The sequence below is a fragment of the Corythoichthys intestinalis genome, chromosome 1 (genome assembly GCF_030265065.1).
Source record: "Corythoichthys intestinalis isolate RoL2023-P3 chromosome 1, ASM3026506v1, whole genome shotgun sequence".
Classification (NCBI taxonomy): domain Eukaryota; kingdom Metazoa; phylum Chordata; class Actinopteri; order Syngnathiformes; family Syngnathidae; genus Corythoichthys; species Corythoichthys intestinalis.
Window position 1 is genome coordinate 52,263,929 of NC_080395.1, and position 26,072 is coordinate 52,290,000.

A 26,072-nucleotide genomic window follows, 5' to 3' on the forward strand; every position below is an offset into this window, starting at 1 on the left:
TTTTTCCACTTTGGAGCCTGAACAATTTAATGGATTGTTCATTAATATGGAATATTCACTAACATGGAATGCAGCAAAATTGAATTGTAAAGAATTATGCAATTTACTCTGTTATTTTTATTTTTGTAGCGCTATGTAGGGCAGTGATCGGGTAGCCTCAAAGGACCATACAAATAACCCTTTTTAAAACCAGCACCCCAAAGTTGGCAAATTATGCTATAAGGATTTCAGTAATTATTTAATTTATTTAATTAATTTGAATTAGCTAGTGGAATGTTTATTACTCTACCAAAAATGTTTATTTTTAATTCAATAAAATTGTTTTTTTTTAAAGCCTTGGCTTTTAAAGAAAATACATTTTAAAGCTTTAAATTTGAGACTAGGATATTTTTGCTAAATGTTAAATGACCATCAGATTCTGATTTTGATCTATGCCTACTTCATACAATGCTGTAATGTTGCACGCTTGCAATATGTTGGCGGCTTTAATTTAGCAAAATGCTTTAATTGAAGCTATTGAAAATGCTTTATTTAAAAAAACAAAAACAAAAAAAACAACTTTATTAGTCACACATGCAGTAAGCATTGGCAAAATCACACCTTAAAGAGTATTACAACACCTGGGGAAATGCTAATATTCCATCATTTATCCATAAACACACGCCTTTTGGATTCATATCATGCCACTTCGTGTAATTACAAACATCGCAACACCAATAAAATGATAGAAATTTGGATCGATTGTCAAGCTACAACGACTGGCTCCCGAGATCCCTGAAACTACCATATTGTGTGCGTGACGTCACAACTAGGAAACACCCGGTTCAGTGCTTCGGTCCTGACAAAATACTAAATGGCGGTGATGATGGCGGACAATTTTGTTTCTAGTTGCAGCGACGAATCCGACGTAACGAACGTTCTTCTAATAGTGATGGGGAGAGACCTTTCTTTGGTGTTTTAGCTTATCAATTTGAGCCCAAACGAAAGCCAATGCAGCCTAATGAAACGATCATTGAGGGGAGCAATCACACTGATGATGAATGGGATTAAAGGATTTGTTGTATATATTTTACGAGCGATAATTTATACATGTGTCCAGTCCTATATCCAATGCATGATACGTTTTTTTATGGCTGGGGTGGTGGGGTGGTCTCATCAGTGCCATCATCGTCCTCTTTCTTCATATCTCGGGACATTTAGGTGGCTGCGCGTGTATGGTGGGCACCGCATCTGCTTTCAGCAGCAATTTCTTAGCAAAACCTGATTTTATTTGTCCATAGTTCGAATAGCTTTCAGGTGTAAAATGCACACCACACAAAACTGTGCTGGAGGCTCGGTCTGCAAAATTAGCCCTCTTTGCACGGACGAACTTTACTCATTGTCTGCGTAGTCCAGCTCTTTTTCACGCATTCGGGAACTCATGGGTACTACATTGCGACAAATGGCTATTTGTACACCACATAGCACAGGTTTGAACCTATTTAGCGATTTTTTTGATTAAACATGAACGCAACTCTCTCGTCGATAAACAACGATGGCACCTGCCTCGACCTTTTGCTTCCTGGCTGTGACGTCATAGTCCTATTTGGCTGTTTCCGGGCTACATCTATTTTCGATAATTGCTCATGAATGTGATTGATTTTTTTTTTGTTAACTTTATTAATATTTGTTATCTTGCCACATAACGGTTCTATTGATATCTCACAGCCCCTTAGTATTACAATTCTCTTTAAAGGGACCCTTCCAGCAAATACCGTGATAAATGCTAGGAAACAACCATACACATTTAAACGTGTGGCCAACATTATTTTTACTTTACATAATCTATTCAATATCTGTGTTTCTTGACATCATAGATTGCATATTGACACAACTAAAACACATTTTCAAAGCATGACATTTGTCTCATTGAGGCTATTTTCAGTGTGGGGGAGGGGAATTATTCACACTGGCCGCAAATAACTGAGGAGTCAATTTCTTTGCGCTTGCTCTGCACTGTTGTTATAGGCTCGCATATAACACTGTCTTCACTTGCTGTATCCAGGAAGTCCTTGTTTTGTCACTTCCTATCTCTCATTCTTCCTACTTAAACATGCTTTTAAAAGAAAGCCACAGGCAGTTTGATTATCATACGCCGATCATGGCTAATTAGGATAGGTCCTCCGTTACAGTCACACCGTCTCTCTCCCTCCTAATTTCTCCCCTCCCCTCATCCCTCTCTCTCATCATTTGCTTGAAGAGTGCTATCAGTGGGTAACATCTCACTAAACCGGTACTGCCTGTCTGTGATAGTGTCTTGGCCAGTCAGTCAGCAGGGAGGCAAGCAAAACACTTGCAGCCACACTGCTGAAGTAAGACAAGCCTGTATCCGCGTCTGTTGAAAGCATATTAGAGCATCAATTATTCGGTAATTATAACTAGCGAAAAAACCCAGCATCTGATAAACTTAAGCTTAATTAATACATTGCTACCAATTTTGCAGGGCTAACGAATCAATTTAGAAAATGAGCCATGATGCAAAGATCAGATGATCAGGATATGTCTAGAATTAAAATTACAGAGGAGAAATATGCATTAGAAAACACAGGGGAATAGTTGTTAGCATATCTGCCTCCATTTAGAGGGTCTCGGATCAGGTATTCATGTTTGTATGCAATCCCCGTGAATCTGTGGGTTGTCTACAGGTGCACAAACATCCTAGCACTTTCCCAAAACATGTCATTTGGTCAACTGAAGGTTTTGAATTCCTCAGAACCTTGATTCTGAAATTGCGTCTTTCTTTATATATGTACTGTACCCTGTGATTGACTTGAAACCATTTCAGGGTGCACCCCAAAATCTCACCCATAGCCATAAATTAGGATAAACTTCACCTGGCCCACAAAGCTAATTAGTTAAATCAGTATAGAAAATAGATCGGATTGGTATACTTGTAAATATTATTGAACATTCCTGGCTGACTGAAATTGGCTTGAGAATTAGAAATAAATATGTTTAATTTAGAAAGCAATCAATACTTTGTTCTTAAACAATATATTACTGATTGTAGATATTAAGGTAAGAAAAGGAATGTTGTAAAACATCAGAGTATAACTGAAACAACACTCACATGGTCCATGCTCCTAACCCTTAGTTCTGTGGATGAATTACGTCAAGATTGGCACAAGTGATATTTGGATAAGCCAACATGTTGGTCTGAAGTTATCCTTGAAAAACTTTGGTGAATGTAATGTGCTAAACTGAAATTTGTACAGCCTGCTAGCTAAAGTCAGCTGGAATAAATGAGACCCAGCGGCTCGTAAAATAATGGATGTTAATGAAGTGCATGCTTTTATAAACACATACAGTGTAACCTAGACATACGAGCAATTCGTCATATGATCCTTTCGACATCCGACGTAAAATTTGACTTGTCATTTATCTCGACATATGACGACATGTTTGAAATATTACAACAGCGTCACAATTTCCTTTTCCCGCAAGACGGCAGCACAGCGGCTTTTCTTGTGAGATAAATCAACATAGGTCCCAAGATGTTTAGTGCAGGTGGTGAAAAAAAAGGAGAACGGTGACGTTTAACGTTGAAAATAAAGTGCTTGTGACAGCATGAAAAAAATCTTAAATAGCATTACTATGGGAATTAGAATCATATTTTTTGAGACAATTCAACAATATACTGGACAAAAATTTGGCAAAGCGCAAATGACGAGAAATTAGTCTTTTAATCTGCCGTTGAGCCCCTGCCTGTCATTATAGCGCTCCAGCGTCCCCAGTTGTAGGATGACGTTGGCAGGGGCACGATTTCATCTGATATAGAATTCAGCCCATTGAGGAGGAATTATTCAGAACAAGGAAAATGCGACGAAGAAAGCAGCAAAATGTCATTGTTTAACTATCTCTCTACTCCAATATTTTTACAAGGACATGTTGTATTTATTGAAGTATTTTTCCCCAATTACAAAATAAATGGTACCGTCACAACAAATAACAGTCTTGTCCTAAACGTAATATGAAATATTAAAAATGCATTTATTCAGTATGACATGGCAAAATTACTCCATAATGGTAAAAACTGTCAACTTCTTGCACCTCCCGAACGATATCTTATGCCACCGGAGTTAGTCCGGCTTTTGTTATTTCCCTGCCCCAGCTTCGGAGAGCGTAAACAAACCAGGAGGCGTGATAGCTGGCCGACATGCTAACCCGAACCGAGCGGCGTTTCCAAGTCTTATTCTCGCCTTTCGAAGCGAAAAATCACACAAAACTACCCGGAGCACGTCACACGGCGGTAGAGTTGTCGATTGTCTTCACCGATCAGAACTTCGTGCGGTTTTTAATCATCAATTTCAGAACTTGTGCAACACAAAGAGGCTACTGTCCGCCTTGACCAACGGCAACAACAACATAACATGAATAGAGAAAGTAAACACTTCCACACCCCTTGGACCTTCTCGTCAGTCACACACTAAGTTCAGCAACAGCATGCAAAACACAACCGCCACATTAGAACTCGATTCGTTATATTATTATTAGTAGTCATATATTATTATTATGATGATTATTATTATTATTATTATTATGATTCGTATTCATAATTTTTTTTGTTTTGCTATGCGAAATTGTTATTACTAATTGTACCTGCAGTATTTATGAAGGATTTAATGTAGGTTTTTGGGCTGTGGAACAAATTAATTGAATTATAATGTATTCTTATTGGAAAATCCCACTCAACATACGGCCGTTTCAACTTACAACCAAGGTCCTGGAACTAATTAAATTCGTATGTAGAGGTACCTATGTATCTGTACTGCTGATGACAACATTTCACCTAATTACATTTAAAACGATTTTCATGCACAAATGATAACCTAAATCAGGATTATTTTCTCAAGTGGGTTTATAACTCTCTGGGTATGATCAGAATTAATAACTTAATAATCTACTGTAGTGAACACAGTCCTTGAAAGGGTTAAATAGGTCAGTGGTGGCGGTGTAAAACATTTATTTCCAGACCTGAGAAAAACATGTATTTAACATCATTATTCAACATGCTTTTCACAGGAAAGCAATGACACACTGTATAAAGTATTTCAAATTCATGGCTCTTATTTAACAGGGTATTTAAGAAACAGCAAAGATAAACCTACTGTGTGTGTGGGGGGGGCATGTTTAAGTGAATGTGAATGTACAATATAACTGAAGAAAATTATGGAACTTGTTAAAGCTGAAAATCCTCCCTTCTGTTTTACCCATCTGAAAGTAGTTGTGCACGCACCTGCCCTGCTGGTAGAGTATGCATGCTCCTGTATAGAAAGTAAATCTGAATGAAGAACATGTAACACCATATCTGCTCTTGCAGCTCGTGTTGCTAGTTCTTCAAGTCAGCAGTACATTGCTATCCAAGTGTGACTATATACAGTTCTCTGTACATAGGTTAGTAGTGTTAGTAAGCTTGAAAAAAATAATTTACTTTAGGCCCAAAGTGATCATATTGACATTTAGTCTTGAGCGTAGAATGCCAAATATGAAGATGGGCCCCTTTCTAATGATTACTGATATTGCCATTTAACAAGGAAAATATGGTACTTCATGTACTGTACAGGCATACCCTGGAAAAAAAGGAATACATTTGAACATCGGAATGTTCCCCACACCTTAATACTCAAAAGCACTTCTCCACATTAGTCTCCTGGTTTCAACCCCCAAGCATGTACACACATACACAGACGCGCACACCACCACCCACCCCCCACCCCCCCACACACGCACATACCTTGATAAAATCGTGTTATTGGCTAAACATAGACAGCTGCAGCAAGTTAACTGTCTAATCTTACATCAAGCAATTTCCCTAAACAAGGAGTGAAAGTCATGGAGGGGAGTGGGCGAAGGCACAAGAGAAGAGAAAAATAAAATGGGAGCGCATTGAAGAGTGAAAAGCAGGTTATAGAAGGCAGGTTATAGACTTGTAGCACTCGTGTGTTTGATTGGTGCATGGGGGCAGCAATATCTTATTGAAGGACCCCATGTGTATTCATTACAATACAAAGAATGTTGGATTAGGGGGTAGGGTTGGCTCTTGAATGCAGAAGTATCACAAGAGCATTCTTACTAAGGCAGATTTTATAGGTTACCCAGTATTTCCCAAGACACTCCTTTTGTCATATGTGCTCTATTTCTCCTGGTTCATCACAGAGAATTTAATGGGAACACACTCAAAATGGTGAACACATAGAGCCTTTTAACGGAGTCATTTTGCAAATGTACCGTTTTTTTAACTTTACCTTATTTCCCACACAATAAGGCCCATCGGAGTACAAGGTGCTTCTTCAATGAATAGCCTCTTTTAAAACTTTTCATATAAACGACGCGCCACATTATAAGGCGCAGGAGTTGTAGTAGTAGCAATGGATGAGGCTGCGTTATGCATCCACTAGATGAAGCTAAGCTATAACGAATGTCATGCATGGTTAACAGTTATTGGTCCATATATAAGGCACATCAAATGATAAGGCGCACTGTCAGTTTTTGAGAAAATTGAGGGCTTCACCGTGCGCCTTATAAAATAATAGAAATAGAAAATACGGTAATTGTAAAATCAATAGAGGTGTAAAAAATGGTTAGACATGAATATCGCACTACAGTATTGCATAAATTGTCATTGTCCTTCCGCAAAGGGGGAAAAGAGCCTGTCTGTCACCTGGATTAAAAAGACAATTCAAAAAGAAAAAAGAACAAAAAATCCATACTCACAATGCTGTATAGCAGTTCAGAATCCCGTTAGTAAGATTACAATTTGCGATAATGACATGAGTGGATTTCTCTGGGAATATCTATTTTGGCAAGCAGGTAATGACCCACACTGAGGTACTGAGGTAGCTATTGTGGTTTGCACACCACTTGTGCTATTAAGGCTCTTCATGCCTTTTTACCCTGGCTTTTCTGGCACCTCTAAACATGCAGTAATCATGCAAGCTGGTGCAGTGAGGAAGGCTACAACAACCCATATCTAGGGAGGTATTGTTCAACACATGTCGTGTGTAATTTGCCCGACCCACAGCGGTTGGAATAATTATTCATATTTCATCACAACATCACAGCGCCACATCGCTCTCAACTCACTAAGTTATTTTCCATGTTCTATTATCAAAATTTCAGGGATGTGCATTTAAGAGTTGAGGGACTAAATGGAGAGGCTGAAATAGTTTGGCTTATGAAAACATAATGGGCTTGTCGTCTTTGATAAAATGAATGAGTGTGTAGAATGCTCATATCTCACAAAGTGAAAGAGAAAGGTACTGAAAAGGGAGAACAAAATTAAGATGCCTATAATGTAGAGCGTATAATCAGAGAGTTTGGTTTAACAACTATTACTACAAATGACTGAGACGATGGGTTTTGAGTGATTTAGTACAAGGGAACCTTGCAGTTTAAGTATATAAATAAATAATTTTAAATACACGGTAGCTTACCTTGTTCCAACGGAGGTGGTCTAACACATGTAGCCTTCAACTTGAGCGCTTCCTTTGCAGACATGTCACAGCAGGAGCCTTTGTTAGTGTCCTGGTCACTGTCAGCTTGGTCGCTGTCACCATGGCCACTGTCTCTAAGGCTCGCTCGCTCTGGGTCTTTGAATGTTGAACTACTGTAGAAAAACAACCAACAAAAGACTGTTAGCACAGCATTAATACTAAAATAAAAATTATTAAAAAATGTATCAATAACAAACATCTGTACATTCTGTAAGCAATGAATGAGATTTGATAAATACATGCCATTTTTAACCCATGGACAGTATCTGGTGTTGTTGTGCTGTGGTGGTTACTACCAGCACAAAGAAAAGTATGGTCTGAGTCTCTGAGATGCAGAGAAAATTGCAGAACCCACACCTACCTTTGAACAAACTGTTGTCTGCTTCCCATGTAATTAGGCTCAGTGGGGAAACTGTCCGTCTGAAAAGGAAAAAAAAAAAAAAAAAAGTTTGTACTGAACAGTATACACTCCTACAGCGAAATAATTCGGATATATAATCCATCTGAACAATTATATAGGAAAGTCTTGCAAGAGGATAGAACAGTTAAGTTGAATAACGAAGATTTAAGCTTTAATTAATTCAGGTTTGACTACTGCATACCCATGTAGACTGGGTTAATTAGCTATGATAAACTGCATCACTTTGCAGAACATCAAATGTGGCGGGATTTATAATATGAAGAGCTACTGGAAATCTTCGTCAACACCAGTAATGTCTATATTGCAACAAAGTAATCCTAATTTACACAATATATATATATATATACAGTATATATTTTAAAAACATCTCTGCGACAAACTGATTGCACACCATGTTTTCCTTCCATTATGTATACATTGTGGGATGTGGGTGGTCAGAGTCAGCATGGCCTCTCTACTGGCTTAAAGACTATCTAAAGAAATGACCTACGTTTACAAGCCAATCTCTGATGTTTGTTCAATGAAATTGTATTAATTTATTCCCAACACTCCATTCTCTTTATTTATAGCCTCTCCTGACTGCAGCGCTTTTAATATGCTTACACTTTACACATAAAGTTAGATTCCTTGTGCAGTGAGATTTTGGCCTCTTATGTGTTCAAGTCACATTTAAATACACCAGTAGTGCCTTTAAAAAAAAAAAAAAAATAGGATTTGCCAATGAAATTAAAACTACATTAGCAGTTTCTTTAACCAATCAGATTTCAAATTAGATCTCACAAGGTCAGCAAGGCTCTCAATGACAGCAGTATTAGCCGATCCTCTGATTGCTAAGAGCAAAACTAACAGCCAAATTTGACAGACAAATGCATATGTAAAAGTGACAAAAAGAGGAAGTGGTCGTGCTATAAACGTATTGTACTAAACCACAGCAAATGCACATGCATTCCGACATTATACAAATATACTCCAAACTCTTCACGCACGGGCTCAAATGCACTATACTCGATGTGACGTGGGACATCAATGGAAAGCCACTTCAGAACGAGCGTGTAGCAACGATGAAGCAAATGTATTTTATTTTCCTTCATTTAATAATTGATACATTTCTTTGATACCTCAAAATACTTCCAAACCACAGACATGTTGGCTGTGACCGAGAAGTGTTAGCTTGTCGTATCTTGATTACGTCAGTACAAGAGGTTTAAGGTTCTTCACACTTTTCGGTATTAAACAACTTAAGCTATTTTTGGCCAAATGTTTTCAGCGCTGAATTTTCGGTCACATCTGTAATATTTTTGCTTACGATTTACACTCTATAATTGGGACTTCATAATAATTGACATTAAATGGAGTATTAACAGGTGCTGTAAATAAGGTAAATCACTACAAAAGGTCCTGGCAAATGCTGATCATGCATTAAACAGAAATCAATCGAATGAAGGTCCCCTCTTCTTTGGAAAAAAAAAAAAAAAATGAATAAACCATGATATTTGCCCGTACTGCATTGTTTAACATTTCCTCATAGCAACTCTAAACCTAACCAAACTCTAAAAACACTCCTCAGTATTATAGACTTGATTTCAGTAGTACTTGGAAAAGCGCTTGTTCTCTCTGTCTAATTAATTACAGGTAAGTGTGCTATGTGAGTGTTTTTAATCATATCAATTGATATAAAAGGTCACTGCTATCCTGGAGCATAGGCTGGCCTTTCGAGAAATACCAGTCACCCACATTAGGAATGAAAATAACCAAAGTTTAAAAGCAATCAAAACTTGCAGCACAGAAGACAAAGAAATAAAATGGTTTATATCAAATGCTCAGTATTTTAAATTTATATATATCTGCTAACATATATCATTGCATAATTATCAGAATACAGTTGTGGATATTCAGCACAATTAAATATAACTTTCTTTAATTGATAGCAGTGAAACATTCAGTGAGTAATGCCACCCTTGCTTAGGTTTTTCATTCGCACAGCTTGGCTCACAGTCAATAGAGTATTTCAGTCAGTGCTCTTTGGATGAAAAAGAGTGCCTGAAGGTCACAGAGGAAACCTCAAAACTCTGAACTCTCTGCATTCACACTTTCGCTTACTCTCACACCTTTATCACGATGCTTAATATTCCTTTCCTCTGCTGGCATTATTCAAAGAAAACCCTAAAAAAAAATCAAAAATTGGAAGATTTTATGTTTGAGATTGTTTGGCATTGAAATGACAACAGTGTGAAGTTGTGGGATTAAAAAAAAAAAAAAAAAGATACAAAATGAAACTTTGTAGCCGTCAGTTCATTCTTGGACAGTCTCCAATCAGCGTGAATCTCATCATGATGGAAGGACTTTAAAAGAAATTGGTAACCTTCGTTCTACATCAGCGTGACATGGCTCAGCCTGAATCTCGTCAGGTTGGAAGGACTTTATCAAAAATTGGTAACCTTCGTTCTACAACTGACAACAATAGAAAGAAAAAAAAAACACACATACACATTGGTGCTCCTTAGAAACATTTTTTTGCTAGTTAGTATTTAAAATAATTAAACCTCTTTTAAAATTCTAATCTGTAGTGCTTTCACTGTGGGATTTTTTTTTTTTTTTTTTTTGAAATACCGGTTCAAAACCAAATTTACAAGGATTACGCAAAATGAGCAAATACCTGTCACTAGTAATATATCTTAGAAAACAATATTTGTAGTTCTGTGTCAGGGGAATTTCGTTTGTTTACAGCTGTGGTTGAGAATTGCAAAAGCGTGTCGCTTTGAAAGATGTGTGGTTTCTCGTGTATGCAGCAAGGGCATGGGGGTCAGATGGATACTGAGTACAGTGAGGCTTAGTAAGTGTAAAAAGCTGCACTCCATTCTCTATTCCCATTGAGGCGCTATGACTGACCAAGCAGACAGAGGAACGATTGAGACAAATGGGACAAGCACATCAGACCGTTATTTCACTCTTAGGCCATGTCGCTGCATTTTGTTCATTTTCACAGGGCTAGTGTATACAAAGGTGTTCATGTGAGTGTGTGAATTTAAACTGTCAAAGTAATGGTCAGTGAAAAAAGAGAATAGCAGTTTCTCTTTTACACATGACAGGACTTGATCATTTATTCAAAGGAAAAAGGTACATCTTCACCCACTATCTGCGCTTTCAGAGTATGATACGTTGTCAGTTAGCCAGAAATAAAGCTCGAGTGAGTGAGGATATTTCAACCAAGGGGACCCTTGTTTATTCCTTTTGGAAAACTCTCAAAGTAAGTAAGCAAGCAAGTGAGCCAAACAGGAACACTTGGTAAAGGATAAAACACAAAGAAATTGAGGTTAGCAGAAATAAAGCTCAGTGTTGGGTGAAGGAAGAAGCACAAAGAAGAAGGATAACGATGGATTTAAGGAAAACGGGGTCGGGACACAGGACAATAATTAGACTATCGATTGCCTGGTGACTTCAGAGCAATTGTAAGTGATCAAATCAAATTAGTGGGTTGCACACACCTTAGAGATAAAGGACTAATCAGTCAATGGGCTTACTGGGTCTACTGTCTGCTTATCTTCCAAACAAATAAAAAAATCAAATAAAAACCCCTCAGGTATGGACGGCCCAAATAAATTCAAAACAATTCAATCAATGTTGCTGATGAAGGTAAATGGGAAAAGTTTATAAACCTTGCTTGTCCTCCAAACACGTATGGAAATTATGTGAACCAACTAGCACATCTAAGGAATACATGTACACGTTTGTGTAGTTTAAATGAATGTAATTAAACAATGACTGGCTGCCATCATCATTATTGAATTACTCTACGCCAGGGGTGCTCGAGTCCGGTTCTCGAGAGCCCCTATCCAGGTTTTCCATTTCTCCCTCCTCCAACAAACCTGAATCAAATAATCAGGATCGTTATTAGTCTCTTGCAGAGCTTGCTGATGAGCTGATTGTTTGAATCAGGTTTGTTAAAGGAGGGAGACATGGAAAACAAGCTGGATAGGGGCTCTCGAGGACCGAACTTGGCCACCCCTGCTCTACGCTGTTTCTCTACAAATTAATTTAAGCACAGTCCATCACTATTCAGTAAAGCTGAAACGAATACTCGAGCAACTCGAGTAACTCGAGTTTAAAAACTGATCTGATTAATTTGATTCGCCTCGGGGAATTGTTTAATTTTGCCAGCTCTAAGCATCACGTTTTGCCCGGACTACTTTTAATGCTGGACAACGTGCTGATGTCACATGCATAGAGGAAGAAGCAATACAGCCGACAGCCGCTACAACTAAAAACTACGCCCGCATAATGCTTCGGTGGTAGCAGGTAGCGTCTGATGTGTCTCATAGATATCGAATGTATATAGAACTAGATGCGAAATGACAGACTCGGGGGCGTTAGTAAACAGCCGCCATCTTAAAGCAGTAGACTTCTCAGCGCTAATAAATAAGATTACCGTTACTGTCCCTTGCTCACGTAACATTAGCCCTGCGGAGGACTAGGTTTCTATTTATTATGACTACTGTTGAAGTGTGGCTAACATGTCTGACATACAGACTTCATTTAATCTGTAAAAACATAGCACTGTAGAGTGATGACTCTGTAAAATAAAAACATCATAAAGCTAACTGTCAATTTTAGCTCAGTAGTCATTAATGGATAAAACACCGCGTAGCACTGGTGCATAATCTGCTCCATTATGATACATTTATTTTGAACACTGCAAAAACTCAAAATACTATCAGGACTTACAGTTTAGACAAACTTAAAACTTAACTAGGACTTAGCTTGACACGAATGGAAATTCAATTGAAACATGTGAGAAAAACACCTAACTTTTAAGTGATGTGTGTTATCAAGCGTAATGACATTATTAGGTAAGAAATACAATTTTTTTTTCTTTTTTAATGAGATCTAGAAGTTTTTTGAGTGAAAGCAGTGAATTATTATTTTTTTTTTTTTAGTCACATCTGAGATGCAATTGTTGGCTGTTTCAAGAATGTACATCGAAAATAAAGACATTGACTGAAAAAAGTTCCATATTAGATGAAATGTCTTGTTTTCTCATGTATATTTATAATTGCTCTTTACCTATAGAAAAAAAAAAAAGTTTTATCAGATTACTCGATTAATCGATGGAATTTTCAGTCGAATACTCGATTACTAAAATATTCGATAGCTGCAGTACTTTCAAAGAAAGTATTGTAGTGTAAAATCCCTTTTCGACTTGAATGACTCGTCAATGTTACTGGCCCATACATGTGACAAGTGAAAATAATAAGAATGTTTTCATTATAACACAATATATAGTATACTGCTGTAACGGCTTGAATAGTAATCATTTATAAGCAGTGTTGTTAATAACGGCGTTAGAATATAACGGCGTTATTTTTTTCAGTAATGAGTAATCTAATTAATTACTTTTCTCATCTTGGCAACGCTGGTACCGTTACTGAGGTGGGAAAGGCGTGCGTTACTATGCGTTACTAAGTTGGTTGAATAAAAAAAGTCTGAGAGAGACGGACTCACGGAGACGAGAGAGCAGAGCAGGAGTGGGGAAGATGCCGTTGGAAACGCGATGCTAGGTGGCTCCAATAATACCGAGAGATAATACCTGACTATAGCCATAGCCTACAAACTACGCCCACATGATACGGTAGATATCACATATTATAGAACTAGATGCATATGACGAACACTGCTGCATTGGCAACATGTTTTAAGGACTACATGCGTTAGTAAACAGCCGCCATCTTAAAGCAGTAAACCTCTCAGGAAGGGTCTGATGTAGAGATCCTTCCGAGCGAACCTAACTTGTTTTTTTGTTTTTACCTAAAATGCTCCTAAATCGGCAAAATGTTGACTTAAATCTATCTTTAAATGATGAAACAGTTTTAAAACTTACACGTGTTGAAAGTATCCAGAAGGGAACTAATGCAATAACGGGAGCAATTTTAACAACTTTAACGGTTGATTCACAACTTTAAATGACTTCCACACATAGCAAAGGTTACTATCTAGTTATCGCAATACCCTTGTATCTAGTTAAGTGGAGGGTAAAGAATTGGGCTAGGGCCAATTGTCCTCAAAACCCTTTAAACTTCACATTGTGTGACCTGTTTTTTTTTTGAGAAAAAAATTATCACTAGTTAGTTTGCCAAGTAACTAATTACTCTTACATTCAGGTAACTGAGTTACTAACGCAATTACTTTTTGGGAGAAGTAATTTGTAACTGTAATTAATTACTTTTTTAAAGTAAAATTAACAACACTGTTTATAAGTGACATTCTGTAAATCCTACTTTTAAAAAAATGAACTAAAGGACAAATACTAAACAGCTTTAAGATGTTATTCTGAGGCTTTCTAAATAGCATGACAATAAAGTTGACACACTTAAGTACACATTGACTTGTCAATGAAAGCAATTGTTTAAAGATATGTTTAAAGCATGTTTGCGCCAACATTAAAAGCAACATGACAAGATAAATTTCATTTGACTTCCTACTATATTAACCGGGTTACTACTACTTACTGTAAATTGTCACTTTGCGGATTACTCTTGGTGAAACGTATGAATGTTATTGTATGATAAATTATTACACTGGTCACATTTGAAATACCCTGAAGCAAAATGGCTAGGAACAGCTATTTTTGCTCTTGAAAAGACACCATTATTGTTGTTTTTAGTGGGAGTGCATCTATTCTTTGTAATAACATTTGTCATTTAACTTTGGAGACTAAATTACCTTTCAAGTCTATGAAAAGAAAACACTTAAGGGATAAACAGAAGTGAGTCGTAGAGTCGGTCAACAAAGCCTGTCATTACTCTCTTGAGAATCAACTTGTGTAGAAATAATGAAACGCAAAGCTCTTGAGAGTGAATACCCTTGAACTAATTCTCTTTTTTCCCCTACTGTATACTTCCCACTCCTACTTATGCAGGACAAACACACATAAACAAAATATTAAAGGGTCTTCTTTTATGTTCCAAGAAAAATCAAATGAGGCACTAAACTAAATTCTGCATGAAACAAAATGGCCCAAAAGTCTCAACTTAATATGTAGTCCTTCAAACAATGCTGTTTACCAGACATGAAAAAAAATTTGCATAATCTGTCTCAACTCCCTTGCATGTATTCATCAGATAAATAATGAATCACAGAGATTTGCTAACAAAAAAAACAAACTAACTTGATCATGACATCAACTAAAGTTTGTATGGCACTGCTAAAATGAAAACAAGAGCCGTTGAGGTTTTTTTTTTTTGTGTGTGGATATTTGATCTTTGTAAATGTAAGCTTCTATTGAAAGAAAAACAATGCAAAAATATTAAATTATTTTGAGAAAATAGAAAACAATGCCATTACAAGGACAGCAATATTACTTATTCTGCTATCATCTCAACAGTTGCATTCACGTGTTGTATCATTTAGTGAATTTGTTAATAAAATGGCATCCATGCAACTTCTCTATGGTTGAGAAAATATGAATAACTTTACACAACAGACCTCACAGGTTTGAATTCTGTTTTCCTCTAAAATTCAACATGCTATACAAATCCTTGCCTGGTACACCAGACTCACCGCTGTTCCAGCTATTGAGTCTGGCCACCATTCAGCGGATACAATTTCCAGGGCGGAGCAAGCCACAGCAAACGGACAGCGGAGTGGACCAATCAGCGACGGGCAGACGTGACGTTAGTAAAACGACGATGGCAGGACGAGGGACTTGCGCGCGGAAGTAAACATACGAGGAGAGCGGAGTTTATTCAACATGGCTAGCGCGAGACAGACTGTTGTCAATGACTCGTGTCGATGTGTTTTTGGTAATTTAAAACTGATTTTACCGTGGATTGGAACATATTCTCGGCTCTCCTGTTCACCATCTGTGTTGTTGTGGAGACGACTTTCGACGCGCAAGAGTGACGTTGGTCGTTAAGAACACGTCACGCAAATAAACGAATCTGATTTGTCGATTGATTTTGTACCTGCTCGAGAGGCCGTTAATGGGCTGGTTCCCAGACTTTTCTCTCAGTGTTTGAAAAATACAGGGAGAACAGTCTGGCCGCGCCAGGCAATACAAATCCTATACATGTAATGAAGTTAATGCAGGGAGAGACTTAACTCGACACATTATGGTTGATGGATGTGTTGGGTGTACTGCAGTAAGGTGTACACAACTGCATTTTTCAAAAACAGGATAGGCAAGAGGGGAGATGAATGAATGAATCACTGTTTTGAGTGAGTTTCTGTGCCTGCAGATGCATGTTCAATACAGTGTTTATATTTGGCTAGACATGGCTGACAGACTTTTATAGTTGGCTGATAGACTTTTATAGTTATCATTATTTAAATGTGATTGAAAAGAGGTGCACTGTTTTGATATTTTTTCAATCTGTTCCCTTTACCTGGCCACATTTCATCACAGAGGTGGGTAAATTTTCGACTCATGGGCCACAAAGCGTCCTACAACCTGACAGCGGAATTAGGCCAGGAATATATGGAATGTGTGATGGGGTTAACTAATATAAATAAAAGGGTGCAGAAACTCATTCAGTTTTAGTAAGAACAGTGTTGTTGGTCAGCCTTTTTTTTTTTTTTTAATTTACCAGTGCATCAACGTCAGTGGTAAGTTTTGTTGTGGCAATTCGCAGAAAAGATTTGAGGTGTTGGTCATTAAACATGGACTTATGATGAGCTTTGTTAATGTTCATGATATTGAATGTCTGCTCACATAGTAGGAGCTGTAGCTTTAGCCAAACAAAGTCAGCATCTTCTGTGTTGTCTCCTATCTTCTGATAGCTTCTGTTAAAAAAGTCAATATTCACAGGCCACACACTATTTTTGTCCATTCTTACGCATCAAATAGTGTTGACAAAAATGTAATACCATGATAAGTGTCATTTATATTTTTAAATATATAATTAGAACATTAGCAGACTGGATTGAAAATGTATGTGGTCCTCGGGTTGTAATTGGCCTATGCTTCATATACGTAGTTGAAATACAACAAAAAGAGAAGAACACAGCAGTCAAGTCAGAGACCTTTTACATGGTGACGCTCCAAGAATACGACCAATTTCATGTTTGCATTTACATGGTTCAATCTCCATTCAAACAATGTCGCAATTCTGCGTGAAAATGATGGCGTATTCATGCCTGGCCCTAGAGGGGAGTGTAGTTTTACAAGGCGACAGCCAATGATGAACTTCATCGACAACAACCTTCTCATCTCGGACAACAGACCCACCCACTCGAAGCAATGGCGTTTTTTTTTTTTTCCCTTTCCCCACTCCCTACAAGAACAGCAACACAACACCGTGTGTGTGTGTGTGCGTGTGTGTGTGTGTGTGTGTGCGTGGGTGGGGGGTCTTATCAGTACAATCCACATCTGTGGCAGTTTAGCCCCAGGAGTAAATGAAAATTGTTGCTTCTGGCATACAGTAGATATTTACCCAAACACACTTGGAATACCAAACACAGCAGTCAAACCGTTTAAGTAAACATATTGACATGACATAGTCAACCATTTGGTTCAGATGACATGCACACGCCGCATGGCAGAAGATTAACTAACAAAAGTATGACGAGATTAATGGATAGAAAGGAAATGCTGCTTGATGCTTAATTGTTCAACTGCCCTTGAGAACAAACTAGTCACGGGCACAGCATGGCGTCTTAGCAGTAGCACAGATGATACTAATCATTCTCTACTTCTCATCAATACTTATCTCACCTTTGCCGTTAAAGTTAAGTCTTGAGTCAGCACTGACCTTACTTTGCCCTTATGTAAACCACTACTACCCCCCCTCAAAAAAATAAAGTAAGAAGGAAAAAAATAAGTTCTTCATGCATAAAAGACAGCACACATTAATAAAAAAGAACAATGAACGTTCACGTATTTTGTGCTTGGTTTTCTATAAATATAAACAACACAACATTATACATAAATCTAAAGGCTAAAGAGTCCAAAGTAAAAAATAAATGAATACATACTGGACTTTAAACTTCATGAATGACCTTAAAGTACATTAGTCACTTGATTAATGGCTGACTACTGAGACTATAGAGATAAGGGGCTTTATTTGTCGCATTATCTTGTTTTGACTTGCGAACTGAAATTTGAGATCCAAGCACCACACGGTGCCTGTGAACTCAACACTCACTTCAGAGAACTAAACATTGTCAAGTTAAAACAGCTACATAGCATAGCAAAGTCTTTCATTCTGTAATCCATTCCAGTAATTATCATTTGTGTGCTATAATCTTTAAAACAACGGATCGAAAACAGTACAACATGTAGCTAGTAGCCACACTGACAATATACCCTCACAGTTATTGCCGGGCGATATTGCCTAAATTTTATATCTTAATGTTTGTTTCCCCCAAATATCAATATTTATGAACAAGTTCATATAAATATTGAAATATATGACTTAGTAAATATTAAGGGTGTAACGGTACACAAAAGTTTGGTACGTACCTCGGTTTTGAGGTCACGGTTCGGTTCATTTTCGGTACAGTAAGAAAACAAAATGCAACACATAAATGTGCTAGATGTTTATTACACACCTTTGTGCTTTCAACAATAGGAACATTAGCCTATACAAAGCTAGAATTCTGCTCAAAAAGTGGCGGGTATTTAAAGATAATCCAACAACAATTTGCCTTTCAGACCCCGCATATTGGTCAGCTTTCTTTCTGAAAAAAAGAAGAAAAAAGAAGTCCTGTGCTAAAGAGAGAAGCAATCCCAATGACAAAGATTTTAACACGTATTTTACAAATGAAATGCCTCAATGAATCATTTTTTTCTTCTTATCAACGGTTTTCAAAAGCTTTATTGGTGGATTTTCTCAAGTTAAAGCGCCACACAGAAATTAATCAATTTAATTGTGTAAGCAGGATCTGTGTATTATTCTTATTATTTAATTACAGGTGTTTTAGCTAATTTTAATTTATTTTATTTAAATGGGCTATTATTTATTTTACTATGTGTTTATATTTTACAAATGTGACGTAGAATTCATTTATATTGTGTATTTTATGTTGTATAACTTTAGTTCCTATGTGAATATTAGTTCCTACTTGTTTTGTTGTGGTAGGAGGGTTTTGTATTGATCACGGGGCAGTGTTGGTTATTATTATAGCAGAGAAGACAGCAGTAAATCAACAAAGACAAGTCAACTGTGCCCCGACCTACCACTCAAGAGATCTGATGGACTCAAAAAGTGGGTTACAATTGCATATTAGTTTTAAAATAAACCGGATCCACCGTATTTTTACACAAGTGACTTCTGGTCTGCCCGATCCTAGCTACCGGTAGTAGTATTGACGCAGGAGGGTCGCGTCTAGCGTCAAATAATAAACTCTGCCGTTCTTTTCGAGTGCGTCGTGTTGAGCCGCTTCTGGGACACGTCTAACACGCGGCCGCACTGCGACTGGTGTGCATTGGCTGATTGTTTCACTGCGTTCTCGCGGCAGCCACGTTGTCGCGCCGTTGACGTTTCTGGGTTACACTGTCGTACCGTGTTGGTCCTCATTATAGTAGAGAAGACAAGGTAAATATAATCTACACAAAGAAACTGTAACCCGATCGACTCACAGCCTCGAAAAGTAAGGGTTACATTATGTCAGAAACCCGTTCGGTATGCCTCCGTTCTGAACCTAGCACCACGTACCGAAACGTTTCAATACAAATACATGTACCGTCACACCCTTCATAAATATTAAAAGCAAACTCACTGGCTGCGATTGAGGGCTAATGATATACAATCCATTTGAACTGGGAGGAGCTATAAGAATATGATCATTGCCACTCTTTTTAGTCAAAATGGATACAACCTGTATTGGTGTTAACATAGGTCAATTAGTTAAGAAATGTATAATTCTTAAACAAACCAATTAGTTATAACTGAGAATGTTAACTTATTGCATACTATTGACAACAACGTCCAATTATTTCAAAATCTGAGGACTGGCTGTGAATGTTAATGTTTCAGTGCCATTGATGGTGTTACATGTTCAATCCATTTTGACTGGGAGGGCAGGCAGTGAATAATTGCTGCCAGCCTCTACCAGTCAAAATGGATTGGACGTCCAGCACCATCAATGTCAATAATGTGGTCGTAAAGAGGCCATATTATGGGCTCCCAAATGACTATTTACAATACAGCCCTGGGCTGACCCATTGGCAGAGCCAGCTGGCTCGCCTGACTTTATTTTCATCCTCATTGGCAAGTCAGTGGGTAGCTACATAGGCAGAGACAGAGTCTTAGTGTCCCTGAAACCAACGGAAGTCTTGAGGAGCAATGAGATCTTGTAGCAGAACAACCAATGAGCTAAAACTAGCGTCTCGTGCATTGAAACACTGATCTTAAAAACTTCAAATTTACGTAGCGGTAATGCTAAATTTAGAAACAATCGGCAGTCCACCTGTTGTGGATTGTGAGGTAACTGGCATGAGAGCTTGACTTTTAAGACTTGGGGCAGCTTGGCTCACCTTAGTTTATAAGTCTATTGAAGCCATTGTGTGTGTACTCAGGTGGAGGTGGCTCCTCCTCCCAAATGGACTGTGTGATCATTCAAGTTTCCCATCCATCAGAATGGGTAGGATCAACTTTTCTGGGAGAGCAGAGCACAGAGTGGCTCTAAACATTTTGGCCACTTTTATGCAAACACCCCCCTGGTTGTGGTTTCCACTTCAGGAATGGCTCAGGGGTAAATTTGTGCATCACCACACCATGTTTCTATTCACCATTGGCTAAGCGGCGCGTGCACAAGACAAACAATGATTCTAAATAGCAGGTGATTTTTTGAAAATTGTTGTGCCACTTTTTGTTATATACTTCCTTAATCTAAGTACATGTCAGGCCGAGACTTGAATGGAACAACACTTCTTTATTCAGCGTGCTTCTCAGCATATGTGGCACCGACACATCACAGAGATTCCTTTTATACTGTAACAACAGTGTGACATAAATCACTAAGTCAGACTTTATTTTGCAGTTCGTTGGTAAGTCAGTGCAGAGCTAAACTGGTAGTGGTGGAGCCCTTGTGTCGGTGAAACCAGCAGAGGTCTTGCTGAGCAATTAAATCTTGTGGTGTCAGTAAATGAATAAACTCAATCATTTTTCCACATCAAGCTTTAGTAAACTAAGATATAAATCTCAGTACTAATAACATTTCTTACATTCCTGTATTTTTTACCCTTTGCATAGAACAACTAAAAATTAGTGCCAAACTGATGATTTTAGTGAGAACATGAGGGGTCAATATCATCCAGGCAGGACTGCATGAAGGCAATCATATTGCAGCTGGTGTTATGCAGCCTAGAACTCATAAAGGATTCATGGTAACGCCTTACTGAAGAGTAATTAGGTCTGTCTTGTACTGTCAGCATGTGGGAAGTCAAGAGTACCATGCAATGTGGGTGAAAAAAAAGTTTAATGCTTTGACATTCTATTAAATTGTGTTATTGTGTTTTCTTTTACAGATTACAAGATTATGGCTTGATATAATATTATGATGTTCTGCACAACATACCAATTACCGTAATTTTCGGACTATAAGCCGCTACTTTTTTCCCTCATTTTGAATCCTGTGGTTTATAGTCCAGGGCGGCTTGCGCAGCAAAGCATGCTAAGAGGCATGTTGGATGACAACAGTGTTGACAGCAGGTGGCAGCAGAGGTTGAATGTCTCCCCCAAGGGAGCTGTGATGGCCAAATGAAGCTTCTTTTCAGCCAATTGGTTCAAAGCTTCATGGTGGTTCATTTGGTCTTATGACAGTGTTATGATGCCGCTGTCAAATAAAGTGTTACTGGTTGATATCTTTTGGTGTGAATATCCCAAAATACAGTGAAGACAACTGCAGCTTATAGTCCAGTGCGGCTTTTCTATGAATAAATGCTGTTTTCGTATCCAATTTGGTGTGTGGCAGCTTCTAGTCAGTTGCGCTTTATAGTCTGTAAATTGCGATACAATTGGATTTTTATAGTCTTATAATTTTATATACATACATTATGTGCTTTTTTAGGAGTGCTTTAATTCATTTAATTTGTAAAAAAATATATATATATTTTACATGGTTTTCTGAAAAAGAAGCATGATCATGAATAAACTTGTATCTCAGTGCATCTCTTTAGGTCAAATGAATTGTCTGTCTCTCCTCCTAAAGCCAAGAAACAGGGCTAAATCTATGAACACATGTACTATTGATACATGCAATGATTCACGTGAACATGTATGATCCACCTGGGCTTTCCTTCTTCTGACTGCATTACCACTCACAAAACATGTACAGCCCTCTAGATTAGAGTATGTACTGAATGTTTCAGTTCAAGGTGACCTACGTATTCCCTATTTGTAATAGGTCAGTGGTGACGAAGTATCTCAGCTAATATGAAATGTATGAAGACAGGGTTTCACTTCTGTTCTCCTAAAGAAGATTCAAAGGCCAATGGGGCTGTGCAGTGCCAGCATTAGATGGTCGGGTCTATTCTGACTCTTATAAGCGTATGCATAGTGCTGTAAGAGTCTGTCAAACCAGCTTTAGGATTAATCAGCAAGCCCATAGAAGAAACAATCAAGTATAATCTCTGGCTGTAAACCCTAGTAACCTCATGAAATTCACAAATTTTGTCATTTAAAGACACATGGGTTGCCGCTCTCATAATCATCTCCCACCTATCCCACCCACACTACCACTTATGCCTCTCCACCTGGGAGTACAAGGACTCAAGATGTCAGTGTGACACATTTCCAGCAATGTGTGAGGGAGCTGTTTTAGCTCACTAATCTGGACAGGAAAGTAAGGGAAGTGAGTTGTGGTAAGGAAGAAAGGTAAAGCACAACACAATTTCTTTCATCATCTCTGCAGTGTTGAGAGCTTATAAATAGCAGGATCTGCTCAGTGTAAACGTTGAGCCAGTGCTTCTATTGTGGTACTTTATTCATTAAGACAGTGTGCAAAGATCAATATGGCAGACATATACACACTGTACTGTTGACAAGATAATCTCATCATTATGAATTTGGCTCGGGTCGTCAGTCACATGAGCAATTGCAACGGTTATTAGCAAAGACAAGTGCCTGGAGAGAGAAAGAAAAAAGGCTGAAACAAGCGTTTGGAATTGAAGGAGGTTTGTTTTTTTCTTTTTATCAAAGCTCAGAGCGAAATATAATAAAATGCTGCATGCCACTGCAAAATATAGAATAATCAATAAGAACATCCTTGGAAGTTACGGAAATGTTAAAAGCTCTAAAAAAAAATAAATGAATAAAAAGAATACAACCCCAATTTGGGACCAATTGAGTGCATCGGGGTAACTCAATAGAAAATGATGATACATACATCACATTTTTAGACTCCATTAACCTTAACCATCATTTTTTATACTTTATATACGGCATAGTAGCAAGGAAAACAGGACAAGTTGTCAAATCCTATAGAGCCACCACCACTCGCTTTTATTTTGGCAACACCGTATTGGAGTGCTGACTCAGTCACCTTTGTTGCCATACGACACATAAGTCAGCACAGTGGCTGTCATTTTTTTCCCCATAAACACACACACATAGGGGTTCAGACATGGGAGTTGCATTTTAAGATGTGTTCCAGCAGACATAGGGAACAGTGTTGCTATTATCCGACTATCTAAAAAAAAAATCATGCCACACAGAAAAGTATAAAATTGTTAGTAGCAATGTTCAAATACACATAAACTGGCATGGATATCTGTTTTACAGCCTTGTGGTTTGATGTATACTTTGCTGAAATGAGAGCAAATGAGATTGTTTTCATGATACATGATACAGTACACACATTCAATCAATTAATCACATTACTGATGTAGCAGAAGAAGTGCTTAGCAATAAAAGACAAGGACAAGGACAGAGAGAGGGATAAATCATTTTCCTTCAACTAATGAGAAAGAAGGTGAGAACAGATTCACATAATTCCTGCCTTCAAGCTGCATGGTGGTTCAGTAGCACATGTCTGGGGGCAGAGTGTATATCTCTCACATTGGAACAATGCCAAAGAGCTAAGGAAATGAGAGCTACTTTGTTTGACTTTGAAACTGTTTGATTAACAGCTCGCAGTTCCAGCTACTGCCAGTTGAAAGAATACATTGTCTGCATGTTTGGCCTGGTTTAGCACCTATACCCAACCAAAACCATTAACATCTTGCTAAAAGGAGACCAAAGGCAGGCAATCCCTGGTAAAGTGATTTTTGATTGATCACCAAGATCGATTCTTCAAAGTATTGCTTGTGTGCATCACCTGTATGCCTGGATACAGTACTGCTGCATGACATCACTCAAGGCAACACAATTTGAGATTCTTGCACAGTGAATGTTTTGTTCTCTTCATGAAAATGACCTGGTTGGTTTTATTGACGTTTTGGCTGACTTGTCTGAGCAAAATGCCAGCTGTGCAAGGGTCTACAAGGGACATAAATAGAATTCATTTGGTCACAATCATCTGTTTTTAATATAAAATTGCTGAACAAGCAGGTGCAGAAAGGTGCTAGTATTAAATATGAAATAATTAAAAAATCAGAACCAAAGTAGAAGAATACCTCTGGTGTGAGTACACCGATGCAGCAAATAAAACTAAGCAATGTTGTCTAATACATACATATATATATATATATATATATATTATATATATATATATATATATATATATATATATATATATATATATATATATATATATATATATATATATATATATATATATATATATTAGGGCTGTCAAATTTATCGCGTTAACGGGCGGTAATTATTTTTTTAAATTAATCATGTTAAAATATTTGACGCAATCAACGCACATGCCCCGCTCATACAGATTAAAATGAGAGCACAGTGTAATGTTCACTTGTTACTTGTGTTTTTTGGAGTTTTGTCGCCCTCTGCTGGCGCTTGGGTGCGACTGATTTTATGGGTTTCAGCACCCATGAGCATTGGGTAATTATTGACATAAAAAATGGCGGGCTACTAGATTATTTTTTTGATTGGAAATTTTACAAATTTTATTAAAATGAAAACATTAAGAGGGGTGTTAATATCAAATTTCTATAACTTGTACGAAGATTTATCTTTTAAGAACTACAAGTCCTTCTATCCATGGATGGCTTTAACAGAATGTTAATGCCGTCTTGTTGATTTATTGTTATGATAAACAAATACAGTACTTATGTATCGTATGTTGAATGTATAGATCCATCTTGTGTCTTATCTTTCCATTCCAACAATATTTTACAGAAAAATATGGCATATTTTATAGATGGTTTGAATTGCGATCGATTACGATTAATTTTTAAGCTGTAATTAACTAGATAAAAAAATTCAATCATTTGACAGCCTGAATATACATGTATATATTTATATATATATATATATATATATATATATATCAGAGGTTGCGCTAGACATTTTTGTTGTCTGTCATTTTGACTGACACGGTCATAAAAATCCGGTCATAGTCTATTTTTACCCGTCACTTAAATTTTTAAAATGATAATGATGACATATTCAATAGTTTAGTTTTTATTCATTTTTAATTAATATTGTAACGCTTGCTTGGCGGCGAAAAATTAGACACGGAAGTTTTCTCCCTTTTTACTCTGCTTACCGCCAACAACTCCGCCCCCAAAGAAAAAGAGGCAATGATATAGACCCCAATCACCAACGTCACACAATGATCTTAATTGTGGTTGTCAGCCCAAAATATTCTAAATATATATTAAATGCATCTTACCAGATATAAAATGACTACTACATAGTCTTTGGTGATCGTTTGGTGCCCAGATTTTTTGTCGAATTACAGCAGTCCATCGCGCTCTCATCTTCGGGTCTCTCAGAATACGGTAGAACTTAAGTCTCTCCGTCTATCTTCTCTGTTACAGCAACCAACCGCCACACACGCCTTCACCATTTTGATTATTAATATTAACGAGCAGAAAAACACGCTGTAATAGGAGGCATGTACGTAGCGGTAATGTGTAAACATGACGATATGGCGGCTCCAGTCAGGGGGGCGGAGTTGTGACGTCATGTGATTGGGGTCGATACACAGGTGGCAATCTTGTCCATCAATTGGATGACGCACTGGCACACCGGGTGCACCAATAAGAACCTCGCGTT

At 37.6% G+C, this 26,072-nt stretch overlaps 1 protein-coding gene across 2 annotated transcripts in view; it reads right to left on the reverse strand.

The window, feature by feature from the left end:
• pcdh17 (protocadherin 17) overlaps positions 1-26,072 on the reverse strand; it is an 87,630-nt gene that overhangs the window by 43,956 nt on the left and 17,602 nt on the right. For both annotated transcript variants that reach the window (XM_057831784.1, XM_057831777.1), the window contains exons 3-4: positions 7,894-7,952; positions 7,473-7,645 (exon numbers count right to left, since the gene is read on the reverse strand). In XM_057831784.1, the coding sequence (XP_057687767.1) occupies positions 7,473-7,645; positions 7,894-7,952 (232 nt within the window). The remainder of the gene's footprint in view (positions 1-7,472; positions 7,646-7,893; positions 7,953-26,072) is intronic.